The sequence below is a fragment of the Gracilinanus agilis genome, chromosome 3 (genome assembly GCF_016433145.1).
Source record: "Gracilinanus agilis isolate LMUSP501 chromosome 3, AgileGrace, whole genome shotgun sequence".
NCBI classification, from domain to species: Eukaryota; Metazoa; Chordata; class Mammalia; order Didelphimorphia; family Didelphidae; genus Gracilinanus; species Gracilinanus agilis.
Window position 1 is genome coordinate 486,940,908 of NC_058132.1, and position 16,061 is coordinate 486,956,968.

Genomic DNA, 16,061 nt, shown 5'->3' on the forward strand with positions numbered 1-16,061 from the left:
AAGGAAGGAAGGAAGGAAGGAAGGAAGGAAGGAAGGAAGGAAGGAAGGAAGGAAGGAAGGAAGGAAGGAAGGAAAGGAAGAAGGGAGAAAAAGAAAAAAGAAAAAGATAACTATAATGTCAGTAATTAATAAGAAATCCATTTGTTAAGCTTAGCACATAAGTCCTCAATAAATGCTTATTTATTAACTGATTAAAGCCATGAAATAAATAAAACATTATCAAAATTTATCAAAATCATTTTTATTCAGATATTTTATTTTCCCAATTAAATGTAATAACAATTTCAACATATCTTTTCTGAAATTATAAGATCCAAATTGTCTTCCTCCTTTCCTTTCCTTCCCCTTCTCACAGATAGTAAGCAATTTATCAAAATCATTTTGCTGACAAAAACAGTTCCATAAAATACTGTAATACTCAAAGAAGCATTATTTGTAATAACAGAAATCTAGATGCCAGATACACAAGGATTCATGAATGAATATACAAATTGTGTTAGATTAATGTAATGGAATATATTATGTTATACTTAATTATCATACTAATTTAATATTATATTTCCACATAAATCAATCAATGAATAAGAAGATTTTGGAAAAACTGGAATATTTGCATGAAGTAATACAGGACAAAAAAAGTAAAATCAAAAGAACACTACACAAAGGGCATCTCGGTAGCTCAGTGGAGTGAGAGTCAGGCCTAGAGACGGGAGGTCCTGAGTTCAGGGCCGGCCTCAGCCACTTCCCAGCTGTGTGACCCTGGGCAAGTCACTTGACCCCCATTGCCCACCCTTACCAATCTTCCACCTATGATACAATACACCGAAGTACAAGGGTTAAAAAAAAAAAAAGAACACTACACAGCTTATTCAGGTTAAAAACAATGGATAATATATAGTTGATAAACTATAAAACAAGAAAGGTAGCATGTATCATCAGTTGTATTACCTCATCATCATGCTTAACTGTTTTCTAGGAAGGTACTTCATTATGTGGCTGGGTGGGTGTGGAAGGAGAAAGCATTTGTTTGTAATGATTGTGTTTTGTTAAAACAAAGATTAGTGTTCTGAGGACCATATTTTTAACAGTCTTTGAATGTTACAATTCAAAGCAGAATATTCTAACCATGAGAAGAGATATTAAGATCAAATAGATCCCAAATGACCACAAGGATCAGAAATTCAAAATCTTCCACAAGCTGCATAAAGAGTAAAGAAATATCAGAAATAACTTATATGAAAACACAACATTGCAATAGTTTTATGAGAAAATAAAAAGACTTAGGGTACCAATCATGCAAATTAATCTATGACATCTATATACACATAATTCTAAATAAAATCAACCCATTTTCCATAGTTCATCAAGATTCATCAAAAGATCTCTCAGGCTAAGAGAGACCTTAGAGATCATCCAGAGTCTAATGGTTCTGAACTTTTTCAAGTATGAATATCTCTTTTTATTATTTTTTAAACCCTTACCTTCTGTCTTAGAATCAGTACTATGTATTGGTTCTGAGTCAAAAGAGCAGTAAAAGCTAGGCAATGGGGGTTAAATGATTGCCTAGCCTTTACCACTCATCACTTTGGAAACTATACACAGCGTTATTTCTAAGATGGAAGGTAAGGGTTTAAAAAGGTTGCCTATGATTCTATTTCCCATCAAAAATGAAAAAATTATACTGTATTGACTAGCACTTTTTTTAAGCCTACTGCTTCTATGTTTCGTCTCTTTAGTAATCTGCATCATAGAAATAAGAATCTGAAATTATTTCCCCTGTTGACAGAAGAACCAGGGACTCAGATCACCTAAGACACTTGCTCATAAGTCTATAGGCACGAGTTTAAAAAGAAAAATTAAATCTAGGAGATGCATAGCTACCATCCATGAACTGCTAAAGCTGCAATCACAAGGTGGGAAATGAATACTAATTTTTTCCACTCCCAGAGTAAATAAGAAAATTTGAAACCTATTTGAAATAAATTCCATAAAGTCAACCACCTGATCTTTTGGCAAAAGTTGTCACTTTATAGATCCTAATTTCAGTTACTCTTCAGACTATCATGATATAGACTCTGTACAGAATTTCATTTCATGATTTCAAATCCAAAGCTAGATTGGAGAGCCTTTAATATGTAGATTCACAATATACTAACATTCCCTTATTTTACATTGTTTAGCAAATGTATATGTGCACATATATATATATATATATATATATATAAATCTTATTGCTAAAAATCTAACATGCTGTTAGCAAGGCAGAAAAGTATTTTTTAGATTTATTTTTTTTTCTTTTTCCTCATTATCAAATTATATCTTCTAAGAAAATGGAGAACACTTCCCATGTGTCATATGAATTAACGGCTAATTTTCAAATCTCAAAATCACATTGAAGCTACTCATTTTAAAAGGGCACCAAATGTTAGGTATACCAGAAATGGGAAAGTTCAATGATAAAAATAAAAATGATTATAAAATAGCTGAGAAAGGCCACCACATAGGAGATAGCAAACTGATTCTGAAGCCATGAGGACCTAGGTTCTTTTCTTGCCTCTGACATACTGGCTTTGTGATTCTGGGGAAGACACTTAATCTCAGTTCTCTAGGACATTCTCTAAGACTCTCACTTGCAGAAATGGTGCTGATCTACATTGGTAAAGGAAGTTCCATCATCTTTGAGTTGCCTGTGCCAAAAAAATCACAGGTCCAGTCCCTTTTCCTGTTAACAGCAGCTAAATTTTATTGAAAAGCAATTTAATATGGAAAATGGAGAGCCTGGTACTACTCTAAAATCACAGGTCCAACCAAAAACAGTGGAAAAAACTCAGCTTACATAGAACTTGTATATATAAATATTTATTTATATAAAGGCAGCTAGTTGGCTAGACACTTGGGTCTAAAGTCAGGAAAATGAGTTCAAATGTGGCCTCAGCCATTTACTAGTTGTGTGACCTTGGGCACGTTACTTAACTTGTTTGCCTCAGTCCACTAAAGAAGGAAAAGGCAAACCACTCCAATATCTTGGCCAAGAAAATGTCATTGGTGTACTATGGTCCTCCAGGTCACAGAGAGTCAGACAGACTAAACAACAACAATAATTTCTCTCTCTCTCTCTCTCTCTCTCTCTCTCTCTCTCTCTCTCTCTCTCTCTCTCTCTCCTCTCTCTCCTCTCTCTCCTCTCTCTCTCCATATGTGGGTATATATATACCCACATGTGTGAAAAATCTCATAATAACCTTAGCCTATTCTCTAAAAAATATTTTATCTTTGTCACCAAATCATAAAAAAATCCCTGCAAATTTAAATTTTAAATATGAACTTAAATTGTCAATGAAAACAAACTTTTCAATATACAAAGAAGGAAAGAGGATTTTATACAAAAGCATGAACTGTTACAGTCTATTTTTCAAGTCTTAAATTTAACAAGGTAGTAATAAAATTTGTTCATGTCCCCTTCTGCATGACTTTTTTGTTGTTTTTTTAAAAAAACTATTTTAAAAAACTAAATCAGTTAAATTGATCTTATTCAAATTTTATTTTATTTTCTAACCAGTGTCAGGCTTCTCTGACTCCCATTTCCCTCCTCCTTACATTGAGAAAACAATAAAAACAAAACCTGTTGCAAATATATATATAATCAAGCAAAATTAAATTTCTTGTTGTCAGTATTTACAAAGAATCTCAATCTGCACTCTGAAGCAGGCGGTATATTTCATTATTAGTCTTCAGACACTGCGATTGGTCCTTCTGTTAGTTATACTTTTCAAGTTTACGTGTATGAGGGTGTACCACATATATGCAAACATTATAAATACTTATATACATATATACATTTATGTATATTAATTTTTGTTTGTTTTAATCCTACAAGTTCTACCTTCTTGCCCTCCCACCTCAAACTCTCCCCTCCCCATTAAGAATACAAGAAACATTTTCCTAGCTGTGTGACCCTGGGCAAGTCACTAACCCCCATTGCCTAGCCCTTACTGCTCCTTTGCCTTGGAAGCAATATATAATATTGATTCTAAGATTGAAGGTAAGGATTTTTTAAAATACAAGAAATAAACAAAAACAATGCATACATATCTAATTTATCAAAGCAAATTTCCACACTGGCCATGCCCTAAAAAAAATATTATCTTATTCTGAATTCTTCACCTCTCCTAGGAGGGTAGGCAGTATGTTTCATCATCAATGCTCTGGGATCCTGGTTAGTCATTATGCTGATAAGGTTCAACACAATCATATTCCATTGCTTTATGCAATATATCTTGTTTATCCATTCCCTAATTATGAGCATCCTCTCAGATTCCTGTTCTCTGCCACCTTAAAAAAGCTTACAAATATTTTTTGTGAGGACAGCTAGGTGGCTCAATGGATTGAGAGGCCTTTTGAGTTTGATTTAATATTTCTTATTGCTTCATAAATCCATTGGCTTCTATGTGGTCCATTTGAATTTTCAGAAAATTTCCTTGGGCAAAGTTTTGTAATTTCTTGTACTGTTAATTCCCCTTTCAATTCTTCTTTCTTCAGACTCTATCATTTCATATGTAAAAACTAAGTCTTTTTTTTTTACTTCATCTCTTCCAGAAATTCTTGAGTCTGTAGTTTCTCAATTCTGAATTTGTGTCTATAGAGTTCTTGACACCATTATAGATCATTATGGTAATAGGGGGTGGAGGTGGCAGTATTTGTCCATTTTTCCAGCTTACTTCCTGACTTTGGACTTAATGATAGGGCTGGGTTCTGTTACACTTCTGAGAGGAAAGTCTGGGATAATCTTATTGCTGATTTCCTCAGATATTAAGTGTTGTGTTATTCCAGGATCTCAGAGAGAGGCTGAGGACCTACAAGTTTTCAAAGCTCTCAAGATAGTTTGATCAAGGGCAAAGTCTGATTGTTCCCCTTCTTATCTGAGCTCTGCAAGTTCCTGACCTTAGTATGGATCTAAACAAGAGTAGAATGTTGCTAGACTCTTTATCAGCCAACTGAAAAGCTCTCTTGGCTCAGAGTCAGCATAATTGCAAACTCTCCTTTAGCCTGGGATTTTCATCTTGGTTATTCCTCTTAGAAATGAGTCTTGCTTTGCTCCTGAAATATGAGCCATGCTGCTAAAGCTGATACTGGCTCCACATATTTCTCAGGTCCTTCTCCCTACTTGGGCAGGTCTCCTTCTCATTCTGCCCTGGATAATCGCCTTGGAAATGGATAGTGAGCAACAAAGCTGACATTTAGCATCTCAATCTATGGGGTGACCCGCTATAGGTCTGAGACCTCTCCTCTTATCCTGTCTCTCCCAGGGCAGTGGAGTGTTTGAAGGACCATACTAGTGGCCTGATCCATCTCCAGTGTCTGAAGAACAGCACCTGTCTATCTCCTTATGATGAGCTGGACTAGACAAAGGATTCACTGACTTTTTCTGGATTTTTTCCAATAGGAATTGGTCCAGTGTATTTTCTAGATCTACTAGATATTTATGGAAAAGAACTCACCTCACTGCTTCCTATCACTCTGTCACCTTGGCTCCATCTCCTTCTGTGTGTTTTTAATGTTTTATTGATGCTCTTTTATTATTATTTACAACTCAAACATTATCTTCTGAAATAGCATATCTCCTTTATAACAAATAGATTTAGCCAAGCAAACAAATTGACACAATTAGCCATTACTGAAAAATGTATGCCTTATTCTTCACCTCCTACATGAGCTGGAGGTGGTGGGGAATGTCATATGTTATCATCTTCTGATGTTATAATTGGTCACCACATTGATGAGAGTTCTGAAGGTTTAGCTTTTCTTTACATTACTATTTTCATCATGCAAATTGTCCTCTTGGTTCTATTCATTTACTTTGCATAAGTTCATCAAACTCTCTCCAAGTTTCTCTGAATTTTTCATTTTTTTCAGTTTTTAAGTGGTAATATTATTGCATATTTATGTATATTTAATATATCACAATTTCTTTAGCAATTTGCCCACTTAATGAGTTTCTAGTTCTTTGCTACAATGAAAAATATTGTTATACATATTTTCGTGCACATAAGTAATATTCCTCTGACTTTGACTTCTTTGGCTTATATGCCTACCAGCAGTATTGTTGGGTCAAAGAGTGTATATAGTTTAGTGACTGGCTATAGTTCCAAATTGTTTTCCAGAATGATTGGACTAACCCACAGCTCTACTAAAGGCACATTAGGTCACACTAATTTTTCAAAAGATTTGTCAATTAACAAGAGAAAAGAGATGATTGAGTAGCTACATTTATTAAAAGAGTTTGGGAAAGAAGATTTCTTCTTAAGAATGGGGGAAACTAGGGGGGCAGCTGGGTAGCTCAGTGGATAGAGCCAGGCCTGGAGACGGGAGGTCCTAGGTTCAAATCCGGCCTCAGACACTTCCCAGCTGTGTGACCCTGGGCAAGTCACTTGATCCCCATTGCCTACCCTTACCACTCTTCCACCTATGAGTCAATGCACAGAAGTTAAGGGTTTAAAATAAAAAAAAATTAAAAAAATTAAAAAAAAAGAATGGGGGAAACTTTAGCATGCAGGTATGTGAATAGGAAAAAGTCAGTAAAGAAAGAAGAGTAAAGATAGATAAGGAAAAAGGTGATAAAATCACTTCAAACTCTGAGGTTCTGTGATTCTAATTAAGTCATTTGGTACTGTAATAACTAATTAATAGGAGTACTCTCTTCTTGCAACCCACCCCAATGGTATGGATTGCAATTCATCCAATCCTTCATTCCACTTCTGTCCATGTCCCACCATCAATCTTCCATAAGAAGTTCACTCAGACTATTGAGGATTTTCCTCTACATCTCTTAATTTTAAGTAAAAAACACTGGAAGATGACAGCTTCATTTGTTATCTTTTGCTCTTCCCATCTGGTTAACCTACCTCCTTTTTGTATCATATTCTACCTTATAAATTCTTCATATATATATATATATACATATATTCTTCTTATATATTCTTCTCTAGTATAGTTCTTCATTATACATCTATTGACATAATATTTCCTCACCATACATCTCTCTATTGGCCTTTGGGTGACAATTCAATTCAGTTTAATTTAGCAAATATTTATTATTACTGTTGTTGATATTATTAACTTATTAAATATCTTCACTAAAATGCATGTATGAATTCTATCTTTCTTCAGATCATTTATTTGTGAAAGTGGAAATCAACTTACTGGATGAGATTAAATTTCGTCAACTGGGCCACTTGTTCATCAATGACCATTACAAGAGCATCCTGGCAAAGGCTAAATTCTTCCTCATCCAGAGAGCCAAAATCTAGTACTATAGTGATGCATTGTTCCAAGATTACACCAAAAATTTGTCGGCTTCCACTGGTCAACCAATTCATCCTCTCCTTGAAGCATTCCACAGCATCGTTTAAATAAATCACATATGGGTAGATCAACTCAGTTTTTGCTGTCACCTTTACACACACATACACACACACACAAAAAAAAAAAGCACAGAGAAATACCATTATAAAGACAAACTCTGGAACCTTAAGGCTAGTAAACCAGGATCATCATCTCATTGTCCCTGGCTCTGGAAGAGCTTCACCTAAGTCAAACAATAAATACAAATAATTCACATTTACATATCACTTGAAGGAATACAAAATTTTATAATAGAGGTAGATCTTATAAGTCTTGCCATGCCAATCTTACAGATCAGGAAACTGAAGCTTAGAAAAATGAAATGTCTTGCTGAAGGATACATAGCCAGTAAATTGTGAAATTGGGCAGCTAGGTGGTACAATGAATAGAATGCTGGTCCTGGAATTCAAACCTGGCCTCAGATACATACTAGTTATGTGACTCTGGGCAAGTCACTTAATCATGTTTGCCTCAGTTTCCTTATCTATAAAATGAGTTGGAAAAGGAAATGGCAAACCCCTCTAGTATCTTTGTCAAGAAAACCCCCATATGGGTCACAAAGAATCAAACATGCCAGAATCAACTGAAAAACAACAAAAAGTGTGAAAGCTAAGATTTGAACGAATAATGCTCTAAAAATCTCATGTAATCCCAAAATATTTCTATTTTTCATAATGCATATTTAAAAGTCAACAAAGTATTAGGGTCTACAGGAAAACATTAAATCTAGACAATTCTCCAGTTATTAGTGCTGTCTGCACCCCCTCCCCTGAAATGATTTTTGTGTTTACTAATTTGTGTCCATGTTTTATCCCCTCATCAAGCACAACATTCTTGAGAGCAGAGAATATTTTGTTTTTGTCTTTTCTCTCTAACATAGTGCTTTCCCCGAGCTTAACCAATAACTAATAAATAACAAATAAATTTTAATTCAATTAAATCATAGCATTTATTGTTGAAAGGGACCTTAGAGATGTCTAGTTCAATCCCTTCATTTCATAGTTGGGGAAACTGAGACCTAACAAGTTGAAATAATTTGCTCATAGAGACATGTAGTAAATAATCAGAATTGAAATTTAAGTCTTCTGTCTGCAAATCCAGGGCTCTTTGCACCACCTGAATATTATTGGTAGGTATCTATAAATGTAAGCATGAAGACCACTATTAGGTACAGAGCTTAGATAAGGTATAATTATGTAGTATCTTTAAGAACTGAATTATGTCATGCCTGAAATACATGTTTTTAAATAGATATTTTTAATGCCCCATTAACTACTTTTTGGGAGGGAAGAAACAAGAAAGGCAATATGGTCAGGGAAAATTACTATCATAGACTTAAAATTAGAAGAGTCTTCAAAGCCCATCTAGTCCAATCTTTTCATTTTACAAATAAGGAAATTGAGGCCCCAAGTGTTACATAACTTTCAACATAGAACAGGTTTTGACAAGTAGGAGAACCAGAATTCAAATCTAGGTTCTCTGATTCCACTCCTGGAGCCCTGTCTCCACTGTTGTTGTTTTTGAAGACCATTAATGATATCTCAATGAGTGATGTCAAGAGTCAAAGGACCTGGGTTCAAAGTTCAGTTTTGATATTTGTTACCTGAATGACTTTGGACAAGTTAATTAAGCCTCAGTTTCCTCATCTATAATGTAGAAGAATTAGGCTCTTGGCTTTAAATTCTATGATTCTCATTGGCAGCGTGAGAGAGGAAATTCTATAATGTACACTCAATGTAGAAAGAGAAATCTTGTACCTTCTTTTAACTATTTATAAGAGATTTGGATCCAGGAGTACCTTCAGCTATCATAAATTACTATAAAGAAGGATAAAATATAACCTGACTCAAAATGGGCTTATAATACTATTGTCCCTTTCTTGCCTGTTAGCCTCATTCTTCCCAGCCCTTCTTTCTATATAGTTGCCCTGGCTTTCAGTTACTCTTCCATTTCTATTTTATAGTCTTTTTCAAGGAACAAGTTATTGTTGATACTATGGGATTTGACCCCTTAGTCATGTTCTTTACTCATAACTCTCTAATAGGGAAGTTTTATTTTATGTGATAACTGAAATACACTGTATCAAACACAAATGGATTAAACTATTCAAAGAAAATCTTTGGTAAAATCTCAATTTGGCTTTTATGCTTGTTAATCCAGATTGTATTGCAACATCCTATTCCCCAGAGCTTATCATCTCTTAATGAAAGATAATACTTTTTGATAAACTCACTTACCCTGTAAATTGTACCATCTTCTGCTTTACAGAATTGACGAAATAGACCATCCGCATAACGGGAAGCCACAATTTTCCCTATTGAACATACGTAATCTGCAGTTACGAGAAAAACGAAAATTAGGATTGTTACTTTTTCTTATTATTTCACATTATTTTCTCTCTTCCATAGTCTAGGCAATGACCCCAGCAATGTCAATCGATGATGCCTTATACTCTGTCTTAAATAATAATACACTTCAAGGGTATATATAGACATAACAATTTTTCACCTATAATTTTTCCATGTATATGTAATTTCTTGGTTTAAAATAATAGAACTTTCAAGTTAGGAATAATCTAATAATCAAGTTAGGAATAACCCTTACGTTTTACAAATGATCAAGGATTCATACAACCATAACCATTTTTGACACATAATTTTTCTGTGTATTGAGTGATAGATATGACTAATTTCTTGGTTTACAATAACAGAATTCTCAATTAAGGAATAATCTAATCCAATCCTTATGTTTTATAAATGATCAACCTTCTCAGATGGCCAGGCAGCCTAATGGATAAAGGGTTGGGCCTCAAGTCAAGAAGATCTGAGTTCACATATGAGCTCAAGACACTAGCAGTGTGGACATAGGCAAGTCATTTATCCTCTATTAGACTCAGTTTCCTCAACCATATGAGTAGGATAATAATAGCAACCCCTGCAGGCTTGTTGTGAGAATCAAATGAGCTAATACTTATAAAAAAGTGCTTGGCACATAGTAGGAACTGTATAAATACTTATTCCCTTCTAGTTATTTTTCTTGGTTTGATTAAAGTACAAGCTTCGGTGAGTTATCAGAAATTAGGTTTAACTTGGAAGAGTTTATTGGATTTTTACTTAGTTCTCAGGCCTGAAAAAAGTTAATTTCAAATATATTTTATACTTAGGGAATAACAGCATGGAGTGCTAGACTTGGAGAAAGGAAGGCTTAGTTCAAATTCCATCTTACTAGTAGCACAGTTCTGGGTCATTTGACCATTTTGAGGCTCACTTCATTGATCTGTAAAACATGTCACCAAAAATGTCAAATATTCATTTTTTCAGTATTCTAAGAAAGTTTTTTTAATTATTTCAATATTAATATTAAGCTTCAATTCTAACAGGTTCTTCATATGTCTATGTAGCCCCTTAAACTTTTTTTAATTGCTCATATATGAATTAATAAAAAATATGTAAAGGAAGGAGGTCTAGCAGTACTCAATTTAAAAATATATTCTTAAAGTATTAATTATAAAAACAACCTGATCTGGCTAAGAAATAGGTAGGTCAATGGAACAGAACAGAAATACATCAAACTATAATAAAAGATGTTAGTAACCTTGTACATGACAAAAGTATAGACCCAAGCTATTGCAATGAGAAATAACTATTTAGTGAAAAATTTTGGGACAACTAGAAAGTAGTTTGGCAAAAACTAGTTCTAGACCAAGATCTTATACCATTCAGCAAGATAAGATCAAAATAGATGCATGATACAGACACAAAAGGAGATATAAGCAAATTAGAAAAATAGAGAATATGTTACCTACCAGATTTATGAATAGGAGAGGAATTTATGACTGAACAAGAAATGGAAAATATTGTGAGATTTAAAATGGATAAATTTGAGTATATTAAGTTGAAAAGGTTTTTTACAAATAAAATAAATATTGTCAAGATTAGAAGAAAAGCAGGAAATTGGGAGAAAATTCTCATAGTAGCTTCTCAGATAGAGGTCTCATACCTAAAATGTAGAGAGAACTTTGTGAAATTTTAAAAGCCATCCCCCAATTGAAAATGAATAAAGGATATGAATAGACCATTTTCAAATGAAGAAATCAAAGTCGTAGGTAAGATTTTGAAAAAATGCTCCAAATCACAACTGATGAGAGAAATGCAAACAAAAAAAAATCCCTGAAATAGCTCACACCCATCAGATTGGCTAAAATGACAAAGGGGCAAAAGGACAAATGTTGGATGGGATGTGGAAAAATGGGGACACTAATACACTGTTGGTGGAGCTGTGAATGGGCAACCATTTTGGAGTGAAATCTGGAATTTTACCCAGAGTTATTAAACTATTATATCCTTATATCAGTCTCCCAAGTAGATCAGGGAAAAGGAAAAGAAATTTATAGCAGGTTTCTTTGTGGTGGCAAATAATTGGGAATTGAGGGGATTTCATTAATTGGAGAATGACTAAAAAATAATAATATATGATTATGATGGAATTCTACTCCTACTCCTACTTTTTTTTTAAATCAGGGTTTGGTTTATTGTTTTGTCAATTGTCTAGATATAAGTGATAGAGAAAATGTTAATAATGCAAACTCAATTTAAATGTTGTACATCCTTTTTAAAAATGAAGAGGTGACTGTTAAACATTGTTTTCTTTTTTTATTGGCCAGTAGACAATGATGAGCTGATTCATTTTTTTTAACTTAGAAAAAGCTACATGAAATAATGAGGAATGAAGTGAGTAGGACCAAGAGTACATTATATATAGCTAGAGATTTAATATTTGAAAAATAACTTGTGAATGTTCACCTCCAAAGAATGAATTGAAAAAATGGAAACACAAAAAACATTTATATATATATATGTGTATATACATATATATATGTATGTATGTTTACTGTATGATGCATTCTATAGTGTGGGAAGGGGAAGGGGGAGCTGAGATGCCTAGAAATAAACTCTATTAATAAAAATTTTAAAAAGAAAAAAATTGCTCACACATTTCATGAAAGCAAAGTCTTCTGACCTAGTTTTTGGGATTGTTTTTTTCAAATTGAGAACTACTGCAAGTATGAAGTGAAGAAAAAAGATAGGAATTACACTAAGGCCTTAATATAAAGAATTCTAGCTCTTAAAAGAGGAATAAAAGAGGACTGAAAGAAACTTCAAGTCCCAATTAATTTTATTTTAGAGTCCAATTCATTTTATAGTCGAAGAAACAGTCTCAGAGAAATTATAATACATCAGGTTTATTTGGCTAACTGGCGACAAAATACAGACTAGAATCCAGGCCTCCTACCACCCAGACCAGAGCTGTTCCTGCTTCTCCAGACGCTATTCTGACTCAGGAATTGTGGAATCATTTGCTGCCTTCTAATTTTTGATATCATATTCCTAGAATTGAGGGAAGAAGAAGACAGAAATGTTTTTTTCTTTTTTTTTTAACTTAATGCTTAGATTCGTTTTAATACTTTGCACATACACAGGCAATGCTTTGATTGTCTGTTGTCATCTTTCATTCTTTTTTTTCTTCTCTTTAAAAAACTTTATTTATTTATTTTTAATGCTTTTTTTCTTTTAAAATTTTGAATTCCAAATTCACTTCCTCCTGTCCCAACTCCTCCTCTGCCAAGAAGGCAAGCAAAATAATGTCAATTCATTATACAGATTAAATCATCAAAACATACTTCTATGTTAGCCAGATACCCCCAAAAAAAAGAAAAGAAAGAGAAAATTATATTTCAGTTTGCACTTAGAGTTCATCAGTTCCTTCTCTGGAAATGGATAGCACTTTTTCATTATGAGTCTTTTGGATTAGTCTCAGATCATTATATCAATCTGATTAGCCAAGGCGTTCACAGTTAATCATCATTATAACACTGATGATACTGCGTAGAATGATCTCTTTAGTTTTTTCACTTCGTTTTGCATCAGTTCATATAGTCCTGTCGTGTTTGGGGCTTTTTTTTTTCTGAAACCACCCCCCCTTATCAAGATGTGGATCAATTTTCCAAGCCAATTGTGAGTTCAGATGGAAAAGATTCTTTCTAACTATGCCAAATTTAAGTTCTATGAGACAGAACTTAAAGGAAGCTTGGGCACTACTGAATTGGTATTTAATGGATAAGTTATCTTCTAAACTTAAATATTCTCTTGGATGAGTTATTAAATCATATTTGGCATCGAGTTCTATGAGAAATAAATAGAATTAGGCTTTTGGTGTAGTAGAAACAGGGATGGATTTAGTGACAAGAGGACCCAGATTCAAATCTCATCTCTATAATTTATTACCTCTTTGACCATGGATAAATAGCTCTCTTAGTTTAGGTTTTTTCATTTGTAAAATAAGGGGTTGAACTAGTAATCTTCAAGGTCCCTTATAGTTATAATTATACAGAATGTATCTGATCTGGACTATTTATTTCAAAGCCCAATTTAGGAGTCACCATCCTAAAAAGTCCTCCTTTCAAATCCTACCTATGCAAATTTCTACCAGATTATCATCTAACATAGAAAATCCCTCTGACATCTCTGACATAGAAATATCAAGATATAGAGTCTTAAATTGGGCTCCACAGCTATCAAAGGGTCCGTGAATAGAATTCAGGGGAATCTATGAACTTTGATGAGAAAAAAAATTATATCTTTATTTTCACTAACTTTTTTATTTCCTTTGTAATCCTATGTATTTTAAGTTATCATTTTTAAGTATTACAATAAAGAAAGAATCAACAGGCTTCATCAGACTGCTAAAGGAGTCCATGACCCAAAAAAAAGGTTAAAAACTCCTGCTTTAAAAGTACTGGAAGGGTCAACTAGCTGGCTTAGTGGATAGTGTTGGACCTGCAGTTGGAGATATGGGCTCAAATCTGGCTTGAGATATTTCCTAGCTGTCTGACTCTGGGCAAGTCACTTAATCCCTTTTGCTTAGCCTTTGCTCTTCTGTCTTGAAGTTGTTACTAAGACAAAGTAAAGGTTTAAAAAAAGTGCTAGAAGTAGCAACAAGGTACAATTGTAATAGGTGGCAGCTTTGAGGGAGTGGTACCTACTTATTTTAATTCAGTTGACATTTCTGGGCTCATTCTTTCCCAGCACTTGAAATCACCATTTCTTGAAAGGTCATTTTTTTTCTATATTACCTAATGGTATCAGAACAGAGTTGAAATTCAAGGTGCAAGTTTCCACTCCATCTTTTACTTTGGAATCCAAAAGAGCTCCCCTTACCTTTTCCCCAAGACTGTGGCTCTGTCAGGACTTTGTGGTTCAAGAATTAATTCATTCACCAAGTCATTACTGAACTTCTAACTATGTGGTGTGAGGGACTGTTTGAGGACACAAGAGAAATGTAAAGTAAATGTCCAGATGGACAACACATGGATAGAGTTACTGCTCATTCAAAGAGAATAGAAAGAAAATCAGAGTCTCTGGGGGGTGGGGGTGGGGAGAGACAACCAGTTTGCCAATTACTTCAAGTCCTTTCAGAAAATTTTTTAAATACTTTCTCCTGATAAGTCTTCACATCCCAAAGCATCTCCCACTTTCTAGTTTTCAAATATAAAGTAAGAATGGACTTAATTTAACCACGGTTGATTATTTGGTCAATGTGGCACTCACTCAAAGCCTTTTCCACAGTTTCAAAGTTTTTTTAGCAGGTTCCAGGTACCTCCTTATTCTACCTGGTCCTTTTCCATCCACTTCCTTAACCTGATCAAAATTTGGGATTGACTTCCCTTCATATCAAGTTTCAGAATCTGACTGGATTTGGAACCAAGACAATAATGAAAACTGAACAAAATGGCAACATAGGATTGAGCCACTGTCAGTCTGTAAAGAAAGGAGGAATTTGGGGGCAGCTAGGTGGGTCAGGGATTGAGAGTCAGGCCTGTAGACAGGAGGACCCAGGTTCAAATCTAGCCTCAGACACTTCCTAGCTATATGATCCTGGGCAAATCATTTAGCCCCCATTGGCTAGTCTTTACTGCTCTTCTGCCTACCAATATATATTATTGATTCTAAGATAAAAGGGAAAGATTTAAAAAAAAAACAAGAAAGGAAGAACTTTGTGTTCTACGAGATTTCTTTAAGGAAAGCAAGGGTGCCATTTGAAGGCTGAGTTCTGTTGTGAGGAAGATTAGTTAGTAATTAATTAAGTATTAAGGTAGTATTAAACACTAGTCAGTTCACTAACCAATCCATTTAGAATAAAACCAAATATACTATACCACGCTGTGATAGGAAAAGAGTTAAATCACACATGTCCTAATAGTCATTCTGGGACTACAGGCACTTGTAGTTTTTTTGTCTCTTTAAAGAGTTCAGTAATGTATGGAATAAAAAATGGCACACAACATGGCAGATGGTTTGCCAGGTATGCGAGATTTGCAGACGCTATACCTTCCTGATGTGGAAATCCAATCTGAGATAAAATGTGGGACAGGGTTAGTTTTTTGGTTTTGAGTCCATGAATTCGAAGCCATTCCTCTGATGAAATGAGATTGTACCAATCCAACTGTCCTTGAGTGTTGCTTGATGCCTCACTCTTAGATGATGGTCTGTCATGATTGGTTAGTGTTAGAAACTTCACCAACTCTGTTTCACTGTTTTGGTTTGGGGCATCCACTGTAAAGGAAGGGAGAGAAACACAATTGGGAAACTTATACCTCACATTTA

General features: G+C 34.3%; 1 protein-coding gene across 1 annotated transcript in view; it reads right to left on the minus strand.

Annotated features, from left to right (window-relative positions):
- VWA3B (von Willebrand factor A domain containing 3B) overlaps positions 1 to 16,061 on the minus strand; it is a 253,855-nt gene that overhangs the window by 233,760 nt on the left and 4,034 nt on the right. Inside the window, exons 2-4 of the mRNA XM_044669294.1 lie at positions 15,786 to 16,010; positions 9,636 to 9,730; positions 7,198 to 7,448 (exon numbers count right to left, since the gene is read on the minus strand). Of these exons, the coding sequence (XP_044525229.1) occupies positions 7,198 to 7,448; positions 9,636 to 9,730; positions 15,786 to 16,010 (571 nt within the window). The remainder of the gene's footprint in view (positions 1 to 7,197; positions 7,449 to 9,635; positions 9,731 to 15,785; positions 16,011 to 16,061) is intronic.